The sequence below is a fragment of the Lycorma delicatula genome, chromosome 11, assembly GCF_047948215.1.
Source record: "Lycorma delicatula isolate Av1 chromosome 11, ASM4794821v1, whole genome shotgun sequence".
NCBI classification, from domain to species: domain Eukaryota; kingdom Metazoa; phylum Arthropoda; class Insecta; order Hemiptera; family Fulgoridae; genus Lycorma; species Lycorma delicatula.
Window position 1 is genome coordinate 7,330,801 of NC_134465.1, and position 18,185 is coordinate 7,348,985.

At 33.0% G+C, this 18,185-nt stretch overlaps 1 protein-coding gene across 2 annotated transcripts in view; it reads left to right on the forward strand.

The window, feature by feature from the left end:
- Positions 1 to 17,881, forward strand: part of Etf-QO (electron transfer flavoprotein-ubiquinone oxidoreductase) — an 88,846-nt gene extending 70,965 nt beyond the window's left edge. Inside the window, exons 11-12 of one of the 2 annotated variants that reach the window (XR_012758306.1) lie at positions 12,389 to 12,631; positions 17,459 to 17,881. Coding sequence is in view for 1 of the 2 variants with exons in the window: in XM_075378907.1 (XP_075235022.1) it covers positions 12,389 to 12,552 (164 nt within the window). In the remaining variant the exon portion in view is untranslated. Of the gene's footprint in view, positions 1 to 12,388 lie in introns of both variants that reach the window. The other variant, XM_075378907.1, reaches the window with a different exon arrangement.
- Positions 17,882 to 18,185: the final 304 nt, after the last annotated feature.

Sequence of the window (18,185 nt, forward strand, 5' to 3'; positions counted from 1 at the left end):
GGGTGATGTAACTGTTATACAATCTCTGCCACTCGGGAAGGCAGTATAAGACTTTGAATAAAGGAAAAGTTTTTAAAACCAGTTTAGTAGTTCTGAGAGAAAACAAAATCCTGTGTTTTTATATAATAATATTTTTAACATTTTATCTGTCTTTATTTCAATATAACCTTAATTAAAAATTGCATAATAAACAAAATTAATAAAAGCATATAATATATGCATATAAATAATACGATTGGATTATTTATTTTTCTTTTAAATAGTCCATTATATATCTACACTAAGCAAAAACACTTTATGAAAATAAAGTAGAGCTACTATTTTGTTAATTAGATTAATGTCACCATCAATTATATAATACTAAGTAAAACGGCTTTTGTTAATTATATATTTAAAGAGCAGGATTCTCCTTTTTGTATATTGTATTATAGTATAGTACTTTAAATCTTGTGTGTCAGTAACACTATATTAATTTTATTATAACCTCTTCCCTTACTCCTTTGTCTTCATCGAAGTAATAACAGTATCCATTCATCCCATACCAGTTATTCTTTGCTATTGTTATTATTATCATTACTTAATAATGTAGCATTTCCAGATAGATTATTTATAATTATCTTATTGTTGCATTATGTTTATTTATTTTATTACAGTATCTACGTATTTTTATTTTTCTGTTTTGTTTTCCATTTGTGTACATTTCATCTTCTTATTCAAATTAGATTAAATTTTATTATTAATAAAAAGTTTGGCGTTTCCCAATAAACTCTTCAGTTGCTAGTCGTCCCTTATTGTCTATATTTAAGGTACATCCTCTTAACACACAGATGATACTAAGTATGGTTACTTAGATTGCATAACTTATTCTGTACACTGATTGTGTATCGTATGTTGTTTTACAACATTGAATCATCAGTTTAAACCAATGCTCAAAATTGAGATTGTTTTAGATGGTGTGGCCAGAATTAAAAAACTGTTCAAATTCTTGCTTGAATCAATTAAGATTTTACTTTCGGTTACTCTTTATTTTTGCAGGGACTGGATGTACTTCTTCAGTGTATTTTAGCGATTCATATATTAATTAAATTTTTTTATAACTATATACTATGCAGTTTATTTTTGTCAAGGATGAATTTTTATGTCGGGTTAATTTTTTTAAAAATGTTATTGTTAGTGCTTGTTCCTGTACAACTCATTTACTCTTTTTCTAGTCCATTAATTAAAACTATACAAAGATACTTGATTGAAATGTATTTGATTTGTAATCACATATATTTGAAAACCACGTTTTTTTTTAATACTCCATACTCCAATTAGAGAAATTAAAATTTCTGTCAAAATTTTACTAAAGATTTTCAAAATTAAAAACGTTGCAGTTTTTCTCACCTACTGTGATTTAACTTTTTGTACATTCAGTACAACTATTGAGCACTAATAATGAAGTGGTTGCCCTGCCAGCTTTTAGGTGATGATACGATACTATAGATGGAACATGGATTGTAGTTAAACAAATTCCTGTGGTGTCTGTAAAGGAAAAAAGAATAAAGAAATCTGTAGCCCACAATCGGAGGGGCTGCCTGATCGGCGATATACTGTATAATATTTATATGGGTACCCGATACCCATATAAATTCAAATTACTGCTTTTAATTAATCTTTGTCTGGTCATTGATAATTTGCCTATGTGGCCCTGTCTCCAGCAATCCCTTTATCATCTATGCACAACTGTGTCACTTTTAACATTCCATGTTGCAAAATCTACAATAGTTTCATCAAATGCAGTTCCATCAGTTTGTAATCCACTGTTTATTTTTTATAAGAGTAAATGCTACTTTTATACAAATCTCTTATTTTGTTAGTAATCTACTTATTCTCTTTCTTAGTAAACTATACTATACAGCTTTTTATCAAACTACACACCGAGCTGCTGAACCTTTTTCACCAAACACATGTTTTATATCACAAGGATTATGCAGATTATAACATGTTCTATTACACAGCAAGACATCTTACACTGTTTCTTCTTACACTTACATTCTGTGGTGTTGTAACACTTCATGAAACACATTCGTTACCCAAGTGGAAACTATCATGCCGATCAGTGGATGGTTTTGTGAAGCGAGTCTCAAACGATATCTTATGGGTACCAGAATGAATCCTGTTGTATGCAGCCCTAGCTCCAGTATGTGCATCCTCTGCTGGGTGGTCCGTTAAATCGCTAGTACTCGTGGTAACCGAATAGCAGTCCCAATTAACACTCTTTCAGTGGTTGTTGGTCCACTTGGAAAAACAAACAAACCGGGGAGTTTAAAAGAGACTTCAGCCGATCTTGTCAGCCGAAGATATAGCTAATGTTAAAGAAACAAGTAATGTTATAGAGGGGGTTAAATTCTCCAGTATCAGGTTCTTAGTGCTGAGATACAACTACGAAGATAAATCCTTTGTTAAGGGTTTCTCCTTTCCTCATAAATAAGAGCATCATAACAGGTTGTGCGTCTCCAGAATCTGACATCATATGCGCTTATGATGACATCATATTAGTAGAAAAGTGTGTAAATTATAAAGATCTGCACAGCAAGGTCTTGAAAATGCCCCGTTTATAAAGAAGAAAAAACTGTTTTGAAGATCTATTCTGAACAGAATGTACCCTTTCCTATGGCTGGTCGGAAATAGAGGAAATCACTACCATGAAAAGTTTTCTACAACCTCGTGGTAGAGTTGTTGTTCTCCCTAGCAATATTCTCTGTAGGAATGTACAAAAAGAGAAAAAATGCGCATCTTGCAAAGAACTGATCAAAATGGTAGAAGCTTTGTCAGACCAAGTAAAGTCTCTCATGGCTGCAGTAACAGCATTTAGTACTGGCAAGAAGGTAACTTCTGCCAGAAAGACCGGTAGTTGGTTACCTAAAACCACTTCAGTCAGTACACCGCCACCGCATAAAGTTCTTGCTGCATAGATTACGCTGCAATGGGATCTATTAAAATATCTTTTCTGATGCGGCTTCTCCTTCCTCCCAAGCTTCCGAATCCCCATCACCATCTCAAGGTCTCTACAAGGATATGGTGGCAGATGAAGTGCCTAAAGAAGCAAATCACTTCCGTAAGGTTATAAAATCAAAAAAGGAAAAGCTGATAGTATTTGATAAGTAATCTGCACGCAGAGTTTATGTAGAAAAATATATTTTTTATGGGTATAAATATTATTCAGTGGAATGTTATGTATTAAAGAAAATTCTTTAATACTATGTCTGCAGGAAACTCACCTACGTCGGTTCAAGGAACATCTACAGTATGTAGCAAAAAAGGCTGATGCTTTTTATGAAATCCATAGTCATTCTTCCCGATTGGGAGTTGAATTACTACACCATGCGTATCCTTTACAAAGGTGTCAGCGAAGCTATTATGCTGTATGCTGCGACTGTCTGGGCTCACCGCATAGCTTTTAGGTATTGCGCAAACATTTTTCTGTGGGCTTAGCGACTCCTCTTGCTGGCTGTTGAAGGCGGTTGTAGAACAGTATCGCGGGAGTCAGTCTGTGTTATACCCAGAGACAAACCAATAGATATCATGGCTATTGAGCGTAAGGAACGCTACATTTTCAAGGTAAATAACCTATTGACGTCAGAACGAAAGAAGGAGATTGAAGAGCGCGGCCTTGGCAGGTCAGGGAGGACGATTCCCCCACAGGTCGCTACACGCTTGATGTATTTCCTACAGTGTCTGATTTAGGTCCGATCGGATGGTTCTCCCGCAATCGGTATATCACACAGTTTCTCTCCGGGCATGGTGCCTTTCGGGCGAGTTTGGATAGGTTTCGTTTGGTGGATTCGAGTCAATGCCCGGATTGTGGGACTGATGATACAATGGACCACCCTCTACTTCTGTCTCCAATACGAGGTCGAACGTTCAGGAGCTGTTAGGGAACCTGAGAGAATACATTCTTTTCTGCATCTTCGTATTAATTGGATGATCCGCGAGGAGTGGTCTATAATGGCTGGTTTTCTTCGCGCCCTTGCGATGTGTAGGTCTGCTGAGGGAGTTTAATCGAGGTACTCGATCGTGGTAGGATCCCGGGTGGGTAGGGTTCCGGTTTAGGCATTGGATTGGTTGGAGGTAGGTGGATTAGCATCGTACCACGGTTATATTGATATTGTTTGTGATTGGATTTGAGGCTCCCGCTGGTGGGAGTGGCCGTGCCGTCGGGGTATGTTAACCCGTGCGACCGGGGGTGTGGCTTCCCTTCGCCCGCGTCGATCTTGATTGTGACTTGGTAATGCTATGCGAGACACCATAATGTGACCGGGTGGAGGAGTGGGGTTTGTCCCCGGCTCCTGCGCGGACCGGAATGAGGTTGCGTTCCCCTTGTTAGGTGACCTAAATCGGTCGACTTATTTGAATGCAGGTCTGAATTTTTATGTTGCATAAGACATAATTTTGATCGGTATGAGTGTAGCACTGATTTAACTTTAAACTCGTTCGTTTTCCGAGGCATTCACTGTCACGAACGGTGCTGTCGAATCTGGACTAGGCGCGGGGTTCGCGCTTCCACGGTTTCGGTCGGTTACTTTGAGGGAATCATGTTAGGTTGGATGCGAAGATGTCCGTTTGAGGCCTACGTGAAGGCGAAATTTGATATGTATTTTACTGATGCAAATGTCTGCCGATGCATTTACATCGGTAGCATCCCGACCGAGGCCTGGCTGATGACTGTGAGATGTAATCAGTTAGAGGGTCTAAAGACGACCTACGGTAAAGCCCCTAAGGTCTCGGAACGGAACTTCACGTACCACTTTTTAACACAGATGAAAGTAATTTTTTTTGTGGATAAAACGCACAAGAAAAATTGTAAACCGAAGTTCCTAATCTTGTATTTCAACCTCTGATCAGCTACAACTCATAATCTTCAACTATACAGTGAAAAATATTTTCGTAGAATTTTATCGGTTATTGTATTTTGTTATAAAGGGTCACTCTGTATAAACTTGATGTAGAGATCGTTTTGTGTTTGCATATAAATTAAGATGATCTGGGTAATTTTATATTTCATTGCCAGAATCACCAGTCATATTTTATCACCAGACTTCTAGACCTTGCTAGTCATATTTCATCACCAAAATGGTTCTTCTAATTCTGGTGATTTTCCACGGTTTTTTTTTACTTTTATAAATTGTAAACGTACACTGGAATATAACTGGAGAACGAAATATCGCACTGACAGGTGCTGCTGCCATCTTGTGGTTTCATTCCCCTACTACTAACCATTCAAAACTCACCGACCCACGTCCTCTCGTTTTCTCTTGATTTGCATTGTTACGGGGTCGAGTGTGTGTATCAAGGAAATATCACCAGGATTCTTCGTTGACAGAATGAGAAAACCGGTTGACCTTCGGAAAAATATGTAACTGTAATTTGTGATCGCATGGAAAAATAGATGGAAGTTATTGTAGCATTTAAATCTATTTTTTATTTCATGTGTTTTTCATTTTTCACTTGCGAATTACGAGCGATTGTGCATTACATTTCAGCCATTCCTCAAATGTAATCATATATTCAAGATCAATTAGATGCGGTTACCAACAGTTATTATAAGTAATCTGTGATATTTAGGTCATCAGGAAAATAAATATTTTCATACAAATTTATTGGGGTTTATTGAATTTTATCACAGCGTATCATTTTGTATAAATTTTGCAGAAAAAACTTTTGAACAGAATGAACTCATTTGTAAAACTCCGCTGATAAACAATCGAGTTGTTGCAGCCAATTTATCCGGCAGTATGCTTGATTTTTATTAGTTTATTATTATTTGTTATTCATAATTTTTATTAAATTTACCGGAGGAAATAAAAGAGACAAAAAATGATCAGCTTGCATTACGGTACGCAAGGGTAATACAGGTTTGTCGTCTGCAACAGCTTACAAATGAGGGGTCATTTTGTTCAAAATCAAATGCTTAATAAATATCGTAATATGTAAATATTTTTTCAAACAAATAATTACAAAAAAAATTAAGTTGGCCGTCATTTTGGAACTTTTGAGGGTGACGTTTTCAAAATTTGTTATTTTGTATAATAAGACACAAGTCTTAGATTGGCCAAATACAGTGGGAGGGGGGGGGGGTCCAAAAACAATGTACTCGCTGTTTGCTAGTCCGTATCTCGCGACAAATTTTTACTTGACGTGACAATTTTTGGCACTGAGAGAGGGTTATGGTATGTGTTCGAAATGACCACCAGCAGCTTCTATACAACGTCAAATGCGCCGAATTGCACATTGAACTACCGCTGTTAGTGTATCTGGCGTAGTGGGAGCACATGACTACGATTTTTTCACATAACTCATCGATTGTTGCTGGTTTTTGTCGGTACACGCCATTCTTGACGGTCCCCCAGAGGTGTCAAATCAGGAGACCGAGGTGGGTACTCAACAACATCTCTACGACCGACCCACCGTCCGGGTAGAGTTTTATCGAGGTAAGACCTGACATCTCGATGGTAGTGAGGCGGGGCTTCGTCTTGTTGCACGTAAAAAAGTCCTTCACCTTACAGGTTTTGGATGGCAGGCAAAATCCTTGTCTGAAGCACATCAAGATAGGCCTCGCCAATTACGGTACCGTCGAAGAAAAACGGATCGATCAAACCACGTACCGATAGACAACACCGCACAGCAACCCCTGGTAGATTCACTGCCCTGTCGCATGAGCGTGAGAATTTTCAGGATCCCAGTAGACACAATGGTGGCGGTTCACACAAACTTCCCTGCAAATTCCTCATCCTCGTCAACCATGTGCCGAACCGTTCACAGTACTCCCTCCTTCGATCTGGGTCGTCCTCATGGAATGTACACCTTTCCACTTTGCCCTTTTCAGAAGGGGTCTTGCAATTCATCGGATCATCCCACTCTCGCGCGCTCCTGATTTTTGCGGTGATCGGGTCAAATGTTGCATTACCGTAGCACTGGACGCCGGACTTGTAGATGTTCGTGGTCGGCCGGATCTTTCCTTGTGCACATCTTTAACAGTTCCCCGTCGGCTTCGAATTTATCGCGAATGCGGGCAGTTGTTCGATATGTTGTGGCAGTGTTCCAAATTCTCTCTGCTACTGCCGTTGTACCTCGTGAATGTTCTCGTACTTCCAGTACTGCTTCAGTACAGCCTTACGTTCAATAAACGATAAACGAACCTCAGCCGTTGTCGCTACTCGACTGTCGGGAATGGAATGGAATGCAAAGTTGGCAGGAGTCTATTACTTCCTACTTTATCGCAGAACCTGGACAGAGTCCCTTGCTGCTGGATCATTCTAATCGGGCTTGTTTTTTTAAAAGGGTTATTTTTTAATCTCGGATCTAATTTTTCAAGTTTTGTCTATTATTATTTTAGTGAATTTAAGACGGATTTAATTGCATTCCAATCCGTTGTTAAACCAGCGTTATCGAACCCATTTCATGGGCCGACCGCGGAAGGCTAGGCTTATAAAGCCTGTCCTCCCGACGTAATTCCCCTTCAGACCGTCCACTGAAGTCCTTTCGGTGCTAACTCTTTAATAGGCTAGCAGGAATACGCCACAACGGGGCACTACCTGTACGGAGGGAGCAATGCGTCCCCTTTTCCGGAGGAGTCGCAATTGCTGGGTTATTTTATCTTACTGTAAGTTTTGAAATAGGAGAGGTTGTGTAGAAGCTCTTCATCCGCTTCTGGTATGGCTGCCCTTCAGGACGCATCTCTGCTGGGCTCTGTTCCGGACTCCAGTCCGTGATGTTGAGACGAGTGGCTGGTCTTCCTACTCGACTGTCTTCTGCTGGACTGGCTAAAAGTAATAGGAAGAATCGTGAACCATTCTTTCCTTCGATTCGATTCTTTATACTGAACGAAAGAATCGAGAATCGGTTTGCGGGAGAAATCGATTCTGTTTACGATTCTCAACAATGAATCGGGTAGGCGATAGAAAACCAAATCTTTTTCAGTTACGATTCGATTCATAGCAATCTTTCTTAAGGAGTCGTATAAGAGTTGAAAAGAGAAGAAATGAAGACACTAAATAGGTATGCATCAGTCGAGTCGAACAGGAGTATGAAGAGAGATGAACCGCTAAATATGAGTTAAGAAGAGAAAGAGAGCATGCGCACTAGAGTTTACATTACTGGTAGTGGCGGCAAGGAAAAGATAGTTGAATCGGACGAACGATTCTTTTTTACGAATCCTTTCTTAGAATCGAATCGAAAGAATCGATTCCCGAAAAAGAATCGTTTATCCCACCACTACTGGCTAATATAACTGGCTCCTTCCACGACCAACCACCCGCGCATGCGCTACATAAATTGCTAGCTCCGCCTATCAAGATAAATTTAATACCTTACACTTCACTGCACATTAGATTAGTGAGTGTAATTATTTTTGTTAGATATTATTTAATTACAAACAGTGAGTAAATTTTTTTTTTGAACCCCTTTTTAAAATTAAAGTAGGTTTATCCGTTCCTGATAAATAATTTTTTTGTTGAAAATCACCAAATTGCGTCCAGAAGGGAAACGAAGTAAAATACAACTTATAAACTTTTTTCCTCATTTTGGTGTCCTGAATCAATACCTGAAGTTCGGGAAATACGTCGTGGAATACTCTGTACAAAAAAACATTTTCTTTCTCTTAGTGTGTGTTAAATTTTAACATAGCCAATTGTTTTCTGGTAGTTTTTTTTCATTTAGATTAAGAGAAAGTGGCAGTTGGCTATTTTGCATTTCTTAAAAAAAAAGTATTTTATTTTGCTGATATATTAATGTTTATCACAGCCTATAATTTTCCGATTTTACATGAGTTAGATGTGTTTAGTGAGGTAATTAGTAAGATCGAGATCCATTAACGAGGTCGTGATGTAGAAATTAAATAGTAAAAATTACTAAACAATTTATTATTTTATAACGCAGAACTGATTATGGTTTACCAATCCATGATTTTTTTTTTAGTATTAAGCAAGTGCCATTGTCACAGTATTTATTGAACTTTTACCTTTTGATATAAAATTGGTTATACACACGTATAATATACACATTATAATACATTTTATAATTTCTTATACACATATAATATCTTTAAAACTAATTTAAAAAATACAGTGTATTTAGTAGTTTACTTAAATGTTTTAATTAAGTCGTTCGTACAGCCACCTTCAGTGTCATTTCAGTGACATTTGTGATGTTATATGGATATCCAAATTTTCTTTTAAACTTGTTAAGCTTTCAATTGATTATTACTAATTAAATGATAAAGGAAGATTTAATTAAGTGAAGCTTTTTAAAAGATTGCCTGTGAGTTTCATAGTTTCATATTCCTATCATTTATATTGTATATTACGTCTTTCTTGTGTATTTTAAAAACTATTTTTAAATTTTATTTAGGTAATGACTCCTTAAAACAGCGTTTAAGTGTTGTATATGAGAGATTATTAATCTATAATAAACCTTTATTGTTATTAATTTATTATTACCACCCTCGACATTTATTTTTTGAGCAAAGTCTAAGCTTATATGTGTTATCTACACAGTCATTCCAAGAAAGGCAATGAACCAAAAAAACATTATACCAAAAATGTAGTCAACATTTTTCTATAGTATTTATAGTAACAAAAAAAAAAGTTATTATTTTACAAGATCTGTTCAGAAAATAACCGAACTTTATTTATTTAATCATTATTATTAATTTTACAGATTATTGGTCTGTCCCCCTTCAAAGTTCTCCCCTCCCCTATTCATACACTTTTCCCAGCGATGTTTCTGCTTCGTGAAGCAGTCCTGGATAGTTTCATCTGAAATCTGAGACAAATTTAAGTCCGTGACGAATTTGCTTAGTGTCATCAATAGACTCAAAACGACGTCCTTTCATCGCTGATTTTAATTTTGGGAATAAGGAAAAATTGCAAGGGGTCAGGTCTGGTGAGTAGGGAGGCTGAGGGAGAACAGTCATCTGATTTTTGGCACAAAACTGACGATTGGCTGCTGAATGTGTGCGGGTGCATCATCATGGTGGAGGAACCGTGAGTTGTCTTGCCACATCTCTGGTGTCTTTTTGCAGATTTTTTCACGTAACTGTTGTAAAACACCTTGATAGTACACACGGTGCACTGTTTCACCTTGAGGTAGGAATTCAAAATGCATTAGTCCATTAAAATCGAAAAAATAGAGTACATTTTGACATCAGATCAAGACTGACGTGCTTTCTTGGGGCGTGGAGATCCTTTGCCGATCCATAGTGATGATTGAACTTTTGTCTCGATGTAGCTGTAAAGCCGGCTTTCGATTCCCGTTATGACCCTTTGCATGAATGTTTCTTTGTCATGACGTGTTCAAGAAGTTGTCGACAAACGTCCACCTGATGTTCTTTCTGCTGTTCGGTCATCAAACCTTGATGAACCTTGAGGAACAAACTTTGCTGCCACTCGATGTTTGTTCAATTTTTCTGTCAAAACGTCATGGCATGATCCAGTCTAAATATTAAAATCTTCTGCAAGTTCTCTGACAGTCAATCGGTGATCAGATTGTTGATTTTCTGAACACGGTGACATCAGATGAAGATGAAGGCCTTCCTGGTTGAGGGTCATCTTCAATCGACTGACGATAGCTTTTAAATTGAAAAAAAAAATTTGTAACATTGTGTACGATCCAGAGTGTCATCTCCGTAAGTTTGTTTCTAAAGTTGAAATGTTTCTGCGAAAGTTTTTCCCAGTTTCATGCAAAATTTTACGTTGTGTCATTCTGCCCAAAAATCACACGTTGCAAAAATCCTTATAACACGTTACTCTCAAATAACAGTAACACGAAACTAAATGAGATATCAACAATCCAAAAACATGTGGTTACAGAGGCGGTTATATGGAACACAATGCTGCCAAACATGTGTCACTAACTATCTCTGTTGTCGCATAATTAAAAATGTCTGTTACTTTCTGAACAGACCTCGTATAGTAATTATGCATAATAATTAAGATCTTCAGTCATTTAGTAGTCACAAACTGATTTAGGATATCCGAAAAAGTTACTATATTGATTATATTTAATTACTAGTCATTAGATAAACACATTCAAGTTCCATTTAATAATTTTACCATCCTAAAGGAGTTTACATTAGAAGAGGAGCATACTTTTATTAACATAGAATTCCTGTTAAGGATATTTATATGGAAACTTTTCCTCTTTATGTAGTAAGTAGTTTACTACACTACTACAGAGTAGTGTAGTACACTACACTACACTACTACGCACACACATAAAAAAGCAGTACATAACTTAATTGATAAATTCTCTCAATAACCTCATAACTTTTTGATTCAACTTGTTTCAGTTTTAAGCAATAGACTCCAGTGTAGAACATCTGGTTTTACATAGACCGATGTTAACATGCAATATTGAATTTGAGGTAAAGATTCACTTGAAAAGCAGCTTTATGATTTATCCAACAGATTTTGTGTACTGATGGTTTTCAAGTAATTTTCTCACTGTATTTTAGGTAGATTTCATAAGAAAGCTACCTATTGTAATGGGTACCATGATGAGATCCAGAAAATTTCAACATACCTTTGAGTTTCACATACACCAGACCCCAAAGTCACCATCAGTTTAAAAGTTTATATATATAAATATTTCACTTTCTTGTGGACACAATAACTGCCTTAATTTTGTACCAGTCAGTTTCAAATTGATACATAAAATATAATGATACAAAATCTCCGTCGAGTATATTAATGGACAAAATCGGACCATGGAGGTGGAATGGGGTGCCTTTTGAAGAAAACCAAAAAATATATATATATAAAACTTTCTTATTATGTAAAATATCGGATTCGTTTAAAGTTCCTGTTATTCTTTGGATAAGGGCCTAAAACTTATTTAAGTAAAGTTTTTTGATATCGCCAACCATTGGTCCAGAGGTGGAAAAAATGGGGTTTTGAAGACAAAAAAAAAATCATACCTCCCTTAATAAGAACAGTATCCAGTCGGTTTAAAGTGTTTGTTAGTCCTACAAACATTACCTAAAACTTTTGTCTGAAAATTTTTGATATGACCAACCCTTATGGCAAGGGATGATCAAAATGTTGCTGGAATTGTAAGAAGATGAGGCTTGTTGCTAAACATGTGAAACCTTTTTCACATTCAACCATCGTTGTATTGAGTAAATTTGAAGTTTTTGTTAACTTTCAGGTGTAATTTTTTTTTTATCCCCTATTTAGCACCGGTGAAATCTACCTCAGCCTTTCGACGTGCCAAAAGGATCTTTTTAATAGTAAAAAATTACCTACTTATTGATTCCTCTATGTACTTCAGCATGATATTTTTGTCTTCGTATTTTATATTATTTACTGGTATTTATATGAAAAAATGTTATCTTTATTTTGTTTTTTAGGTGTGTATGAATTTGTCCCTCTTGAACACGGCGATGGACAACGGTTACAAATAAATGCGCAAAACTGTATTCATTGTAAAACATGTGATATTAAAGATCCCAGTCAAAATATTAATTGGGTCGTTCCAGAAGGTGGTGGTGGACCTGCTTATAATGGAATGTAGTGCAATTAAATACCAAAAAAAAACTTTAATGAATCGGATATACAAATTCATAAATCAAGTTCACATTTATTAAGTACTGGTAATGCTATAGTTGTAATATTTTGAATATAAATATTTTTTACATCAAGAATAAACAATATAACCTATTTATAAATACTAAATATTTATAATATTTTGTTTGAAAATGCCTTAGTATATTTTATATATTTGTAAGATTTTACTTAATATTTTTTTTGTGAAATATTTTTGTTCTCTATGAGAAGTGTGATTTAATCTTTTACCTGTGCCAAATTTTATTTATGACATTTTTACTTTTCTTTTTTCTTTTGGCAAAATTCTCATTTTCTTTAATATTTCAAACTCTGATGAGATATTAAGGATGATTTAATCCTTAGCAATACAAAGTCAGAATACCTATTTAATTGATTTAAATATATAATCAATGATTTGGTGTTATGTTAGTAACACCAAATCATTGATTTGGGAGGTTTATTTTATTGAAAATAAAATAATAGTAAATAATCTAGTATTTAAAAAAAAAATAATAGAAAAATACATAATTCTGTTTGCTATGTTATTATATGAACCCCATCTTTAGCATGGCAGATAATCAAAATAATATCCTGCTTCCTTTCATATTTGCTGAATAATTTCCAGTATAATCATAACAACAGTTTCCATTATTGTTTTATACAAGCGATGTAAAACAGAAACTTTCACAGAAAAATCCTTATTTTTTATATGATTTCACAAAAAATCTAACGACACAGGATCTGGAGTTAATGATAATCAGGATATAAGTATTTCTCTACCCGTTTTTCGATTAGAAAAATGTTTCATTAATTACTTTTCTGAACTTCAATCTAAATTTTGGTGGTGTTCCAGACTATTTAAATTCAACCTGACCGTATTGTTTATCAATTTGTGGGGAAAAAATTGAAACGTGTTTAGATAGTATAGCCTTATTGGTTTTTCTGTGTTGATTCTGTAATCAAATTCTCATAATACTCGCAAAGATTCTCAAAAAAATTTAGTTGTCTCATTTGGTGATTTTACACCCCAATTTATTAGTCATCCCAAATCACATAACGTTGACATAAAAGTATACCAGATCAATGAAAATAACTCTTATTAAGAAATTTTTATCTTTTGTAGAATAACGATTGAAAACTTGACGTGTTTGGGTTGATTTTACATATTAGTTTAGATTTATGTGATAGTAATCATAATAATATTTTCCATGTAAAATTTTGTTAAGTGGATTTAAAAATATCAGACTTCGAACAATGGAATGCGATTAGCACATTCCAGGTTCCTAATTAAAGATTGTAAAATAAATTTATCTTCAATAAATTTTGGCATTTGAGTAGATTCACCTTTTTCTTTATTATCCTTTTTTTTAATTTTTGAAATAGTATGGTTATTGATTTATGTATTATAACTACTCTACTAAAATATATAATTAATACATGTAGTAAAAGACAGGGTTAAAACATGTAATTACAGAACAAGTAAAATTGGAACATAATAACTGACTTAAGGAAGTAATGAATTTAATTTATATTAGTTCTTAATTACATTTTAAAATTTATGATTTTCTTTCCTAAGGTAGTAAACATCTCTTTTTGCAATTTTAAAATTAGATAGTTTTTTTTATTAATTTGTCATATTAAAAAAATCAGTTTCGAAGAATCTGAGATTTTTGTGAGAGTTCTTGATGAGAAAAAAAAGAAAAAAGTATTGATAGACTTTTAATAAGATATTGAAAGTTTCAAGTACAGATCAATGGTTTCTGTAAAATATAAAAAAAAGTAATTGTTTCATATAATAATTCTTTGTTTTCTTTATTATATTAACTAATGCATACATAATTGTAAATATGTTAGATTATATAAAGGTGCTATACGATTTTATATTTTTAACTCAGGAAGAATGTATAGAGTGACGATATGAGAGTATATGTACTCTCTTATATCTTAAGTGGGATTAAAAAAAAATATTAAGTGGTTTTTATTATTTATTTATTGTGCAGATAATATGATTTATTTTTTTATTAGTAATATGTATATAGGTACTTTGAACTATTTTTATTGATTTTTGGTTTATTGTTTGTATTTTTAATATGATTATTATACTTCATCTTTCCCTGTTATCCTTAATGTAGTTTGTATTTTGAATACGGTGCCTTTTTAGTGTTTGTGTGCATAAGGGTGCTTACAGACTAGAGGTTAAGAGCTTATTAGTATAATTAACATTATTACTAGTATAATAATTTGGTATTACCATCTATTTGAATTATTCAAATGCTCTCAAACAACATTAATAAATACTTTTTTCTGATTAGCACAAAACAACAAATTATTAAAATCACATTGCTAACGAATAGGCATGTCATTCCGTGGCTGAAAAATTGGAACCACCATAGCAATTGTTTGAATGAATCGAGGATAATCGTGGTAAATCCATAGTCATTGAATAGTATAAAATATCATTCCTTAAATTTCATATTAATACTTAAAAATAATAAATGCATGAAATAAAAGTAAAGCAAAGGATATAATAATAATAAAAGGAAAAATGATTTAAATACTAAATAGATAAAATAATTAAAAAATAAATAATTTAAAAAGCATTAATGAAAAAATGTACTTTTGCTGGTACAGTTTAAATGAAGGTGAAGGAAATAAAGGGTTTTTTAACATTTTTTAGTTACTATTATTTAAAAACTTATTTTTGTAGAACAGTATCTGTTACTTTTGTTATAAATAAATTGGCAGGAAGACCTTTAAGTAAGCCAATTTATTAAAATTTATAACAGTAGTATATTAAGGCTGTTTCTTCAGGCCGAAGTATTGATGAATTATACAAAATTATCTGATTTGATAGAGATGGGTATTACTATTATTAGTTTTTTTCTAGGAATCCATAACTTTTTTTGGCAGCAAAGGTTTTGTGTTCGTTCATATAAATATTTGATTAAGTTCAGATTTTTTGTTCACTAAATATCAGTTAACAGTATTCACATTTATGGATGCTTAACAAAGGTCTGATAGTCTGTTTTTGTATCTTGAACTACTTCCTGTTTTTTGAAGAATCATCTGTAATTATTTTTTAAACAGAAATGTAATTTCCCTGTTCTACATATATTGCTATTTATTACTTTAGTTATTTTTACCCAGAATGTTTTATCAGTATGAACTCGGTGTACCAATTTATAGTCTTTAACTGTTTTTATATATAAAAATTTGTAAATTAAAATACAATATTACCCTTTATCTAATTTTTTGGATAGTTTAAAACTGATATGATTTATTATGTTTTTATTCTTGCTGCTTATTTTATATTTTAATAATTCTTCCATGTTGAATAAAATTAAGTAAACCTGGACTGTTCAAAATTGATCTGCTTTCCTATTTAGGGTTGTAATGTATTAATATTAATCTGTCGGCTACCACTTCTAGCTCTAATCTGTATGCACCCTAAAATATTTTTTTAATGGTGTAAATGTATATGAAATTTTTGTGTCATTGATTTGTGCATTATGGGGTCGTCCATAAATTACATTATATGCCTAAGAGGGAATAAAAGGGAGGTTCAATTAAAATTGTGGCAGTTATTGTGATGTTAAAGGACTAATGAATTTTTATGGCACATCTGGCTTTGAAAAAGTCTGTTTATTAACTTGGAAGATTATGGTAAACTTCTACACATCTTAATAGTTTCATATTTTTGTCAATACTTTTTCATTAGTGGTGCACTAAATTTATTTATATTTTATTCTATAGTGCTAGGGCTAGTCTCATTGTCTAGTTATTTGCATAAAGAAATCAAAAAATTATTGGGAGAATGTATTGTTTTTTTATGTAGTCATTATCAAGGTTCTTTTTGGGGGGGGGGATACTGTAGTGATAAACTGATTAATCCAGAAAGTTATGATATATTTTATCAAGATTCAGCTTTCAATTTTTGTAACTTTTTATTTGTTACTCATCGGTAGCTTTTATTTTTTAGCGACAAAACTAAAAGCATTTATAAGAACGCTATCGGATCACAATGTTGTTAGGATATGTGATCTTCCAGTCCATCCGTATAAAAATTTGCAAGCCTGGCTTTACTAAGTTATTCTTGATTATCAACATTGAATTATGTGCCTATGAAAAAAATTATTAAAATAATAATTATATACCGAATACATTATTTAATATAAGGTTTGAAATATAATGAATTTTAGAAAAGATTTAATTTGAATGTGGATATACATTTGATCAATTACATTTATTGTGATCATATGTTCACTAATAAATATTATAAATAACAAATAGAAAATTGTAAAAAAAATAATAAATGGAAGAGATTATTAAAATTGTACAATTTTGGCAATTAAAATTTACAATTTTAAATTTAGTTATTATTTAATAATGTACTCGTACATTATATTAAACTATGCTACAAGAAATATTTTTATTATGATTAATTATAGTTGTTATTGATGCAATTTTAATTTTAAGGGGGAATGTTGTTAATGTACCATAATTTATGAAAAGGTATTGTTTTTCTGTGACAATTTATAACAAAAGGGAATGCGTAGACTAAAAGCAAATAGCATGACTTAATTTATGGACAGCTCTTATTATTATTGTTATTTATTTATTTATTTTTTTACTAACTAATTTCTTTTTATCTCTTCTTTTCATTTAATAAAATGTAATTTTTACAAGTGTTGTACAAATGTGAAATCTAGTTTTTTAATATCAGTTAATTGTTTAGGTTTTATTGTAAGTGTATTACTCATGGAAAAGCTTTTTTTTTGAAGATTGGATTAATCATCACTTTATGCAAAAAGCCTAGGCAACATCATTAAGGCATATTATTTATATGAGTTTTTTAATGGACAGTTCCTTTTCAGATGTGAGCAAATTACATAATAATGACTGATGGTTTATTAATCAGACAAATAATTTTATAAGAAAATTGAAATGCCTTCATTGTGTGCCGATTAATATTCATGAGCTGGCTTGCTTGTAGTTCACCCAAAGAATTATACAAGAGTTCAACAGCTATATAATTGTACAGGTATTCATTATTTTGTTTTATCTGTATTATTTAACAATTGCGATTGATAATTATAACTTTTTGAAGAAATATTTTATAGATCTAATGAAAGATTGTATGGTATCAGTTTAAAGATCTGTATATATATTTCTTAATTTTCTGGTCAATAGTAATCTGGATAGAGATTTTTTGATATCGGTTATCTGAGCTTATAATTTTATCTGTTAGTTACAAAGGAAAAAATGTAATAAGTAATAAATTTTGTAATTTGTATATATTTATTTGTTTTTAATATTTCTTTTTTTATCGATTGATGTGATTGTTTTTTACTTCTAATTGATTTTACATTATTCCAGAAGTCTTTATATGTAGTGGAGTTTAATTAAATATGGACCTACAGGCTGCTGGATGCTTTATACGGTAAATGTTCTTGTAACATGTTACATCGTGCATTGCTAGGCTGATGTTTTATTATTGAGAACCTAAAGGTCCATCCATTGATGGCTGGATTATAGTTTCAAAAAGCCCCATTAGTATTAAAATATAATTACTTCAGAAGATGAATGAGGATGATATGTATG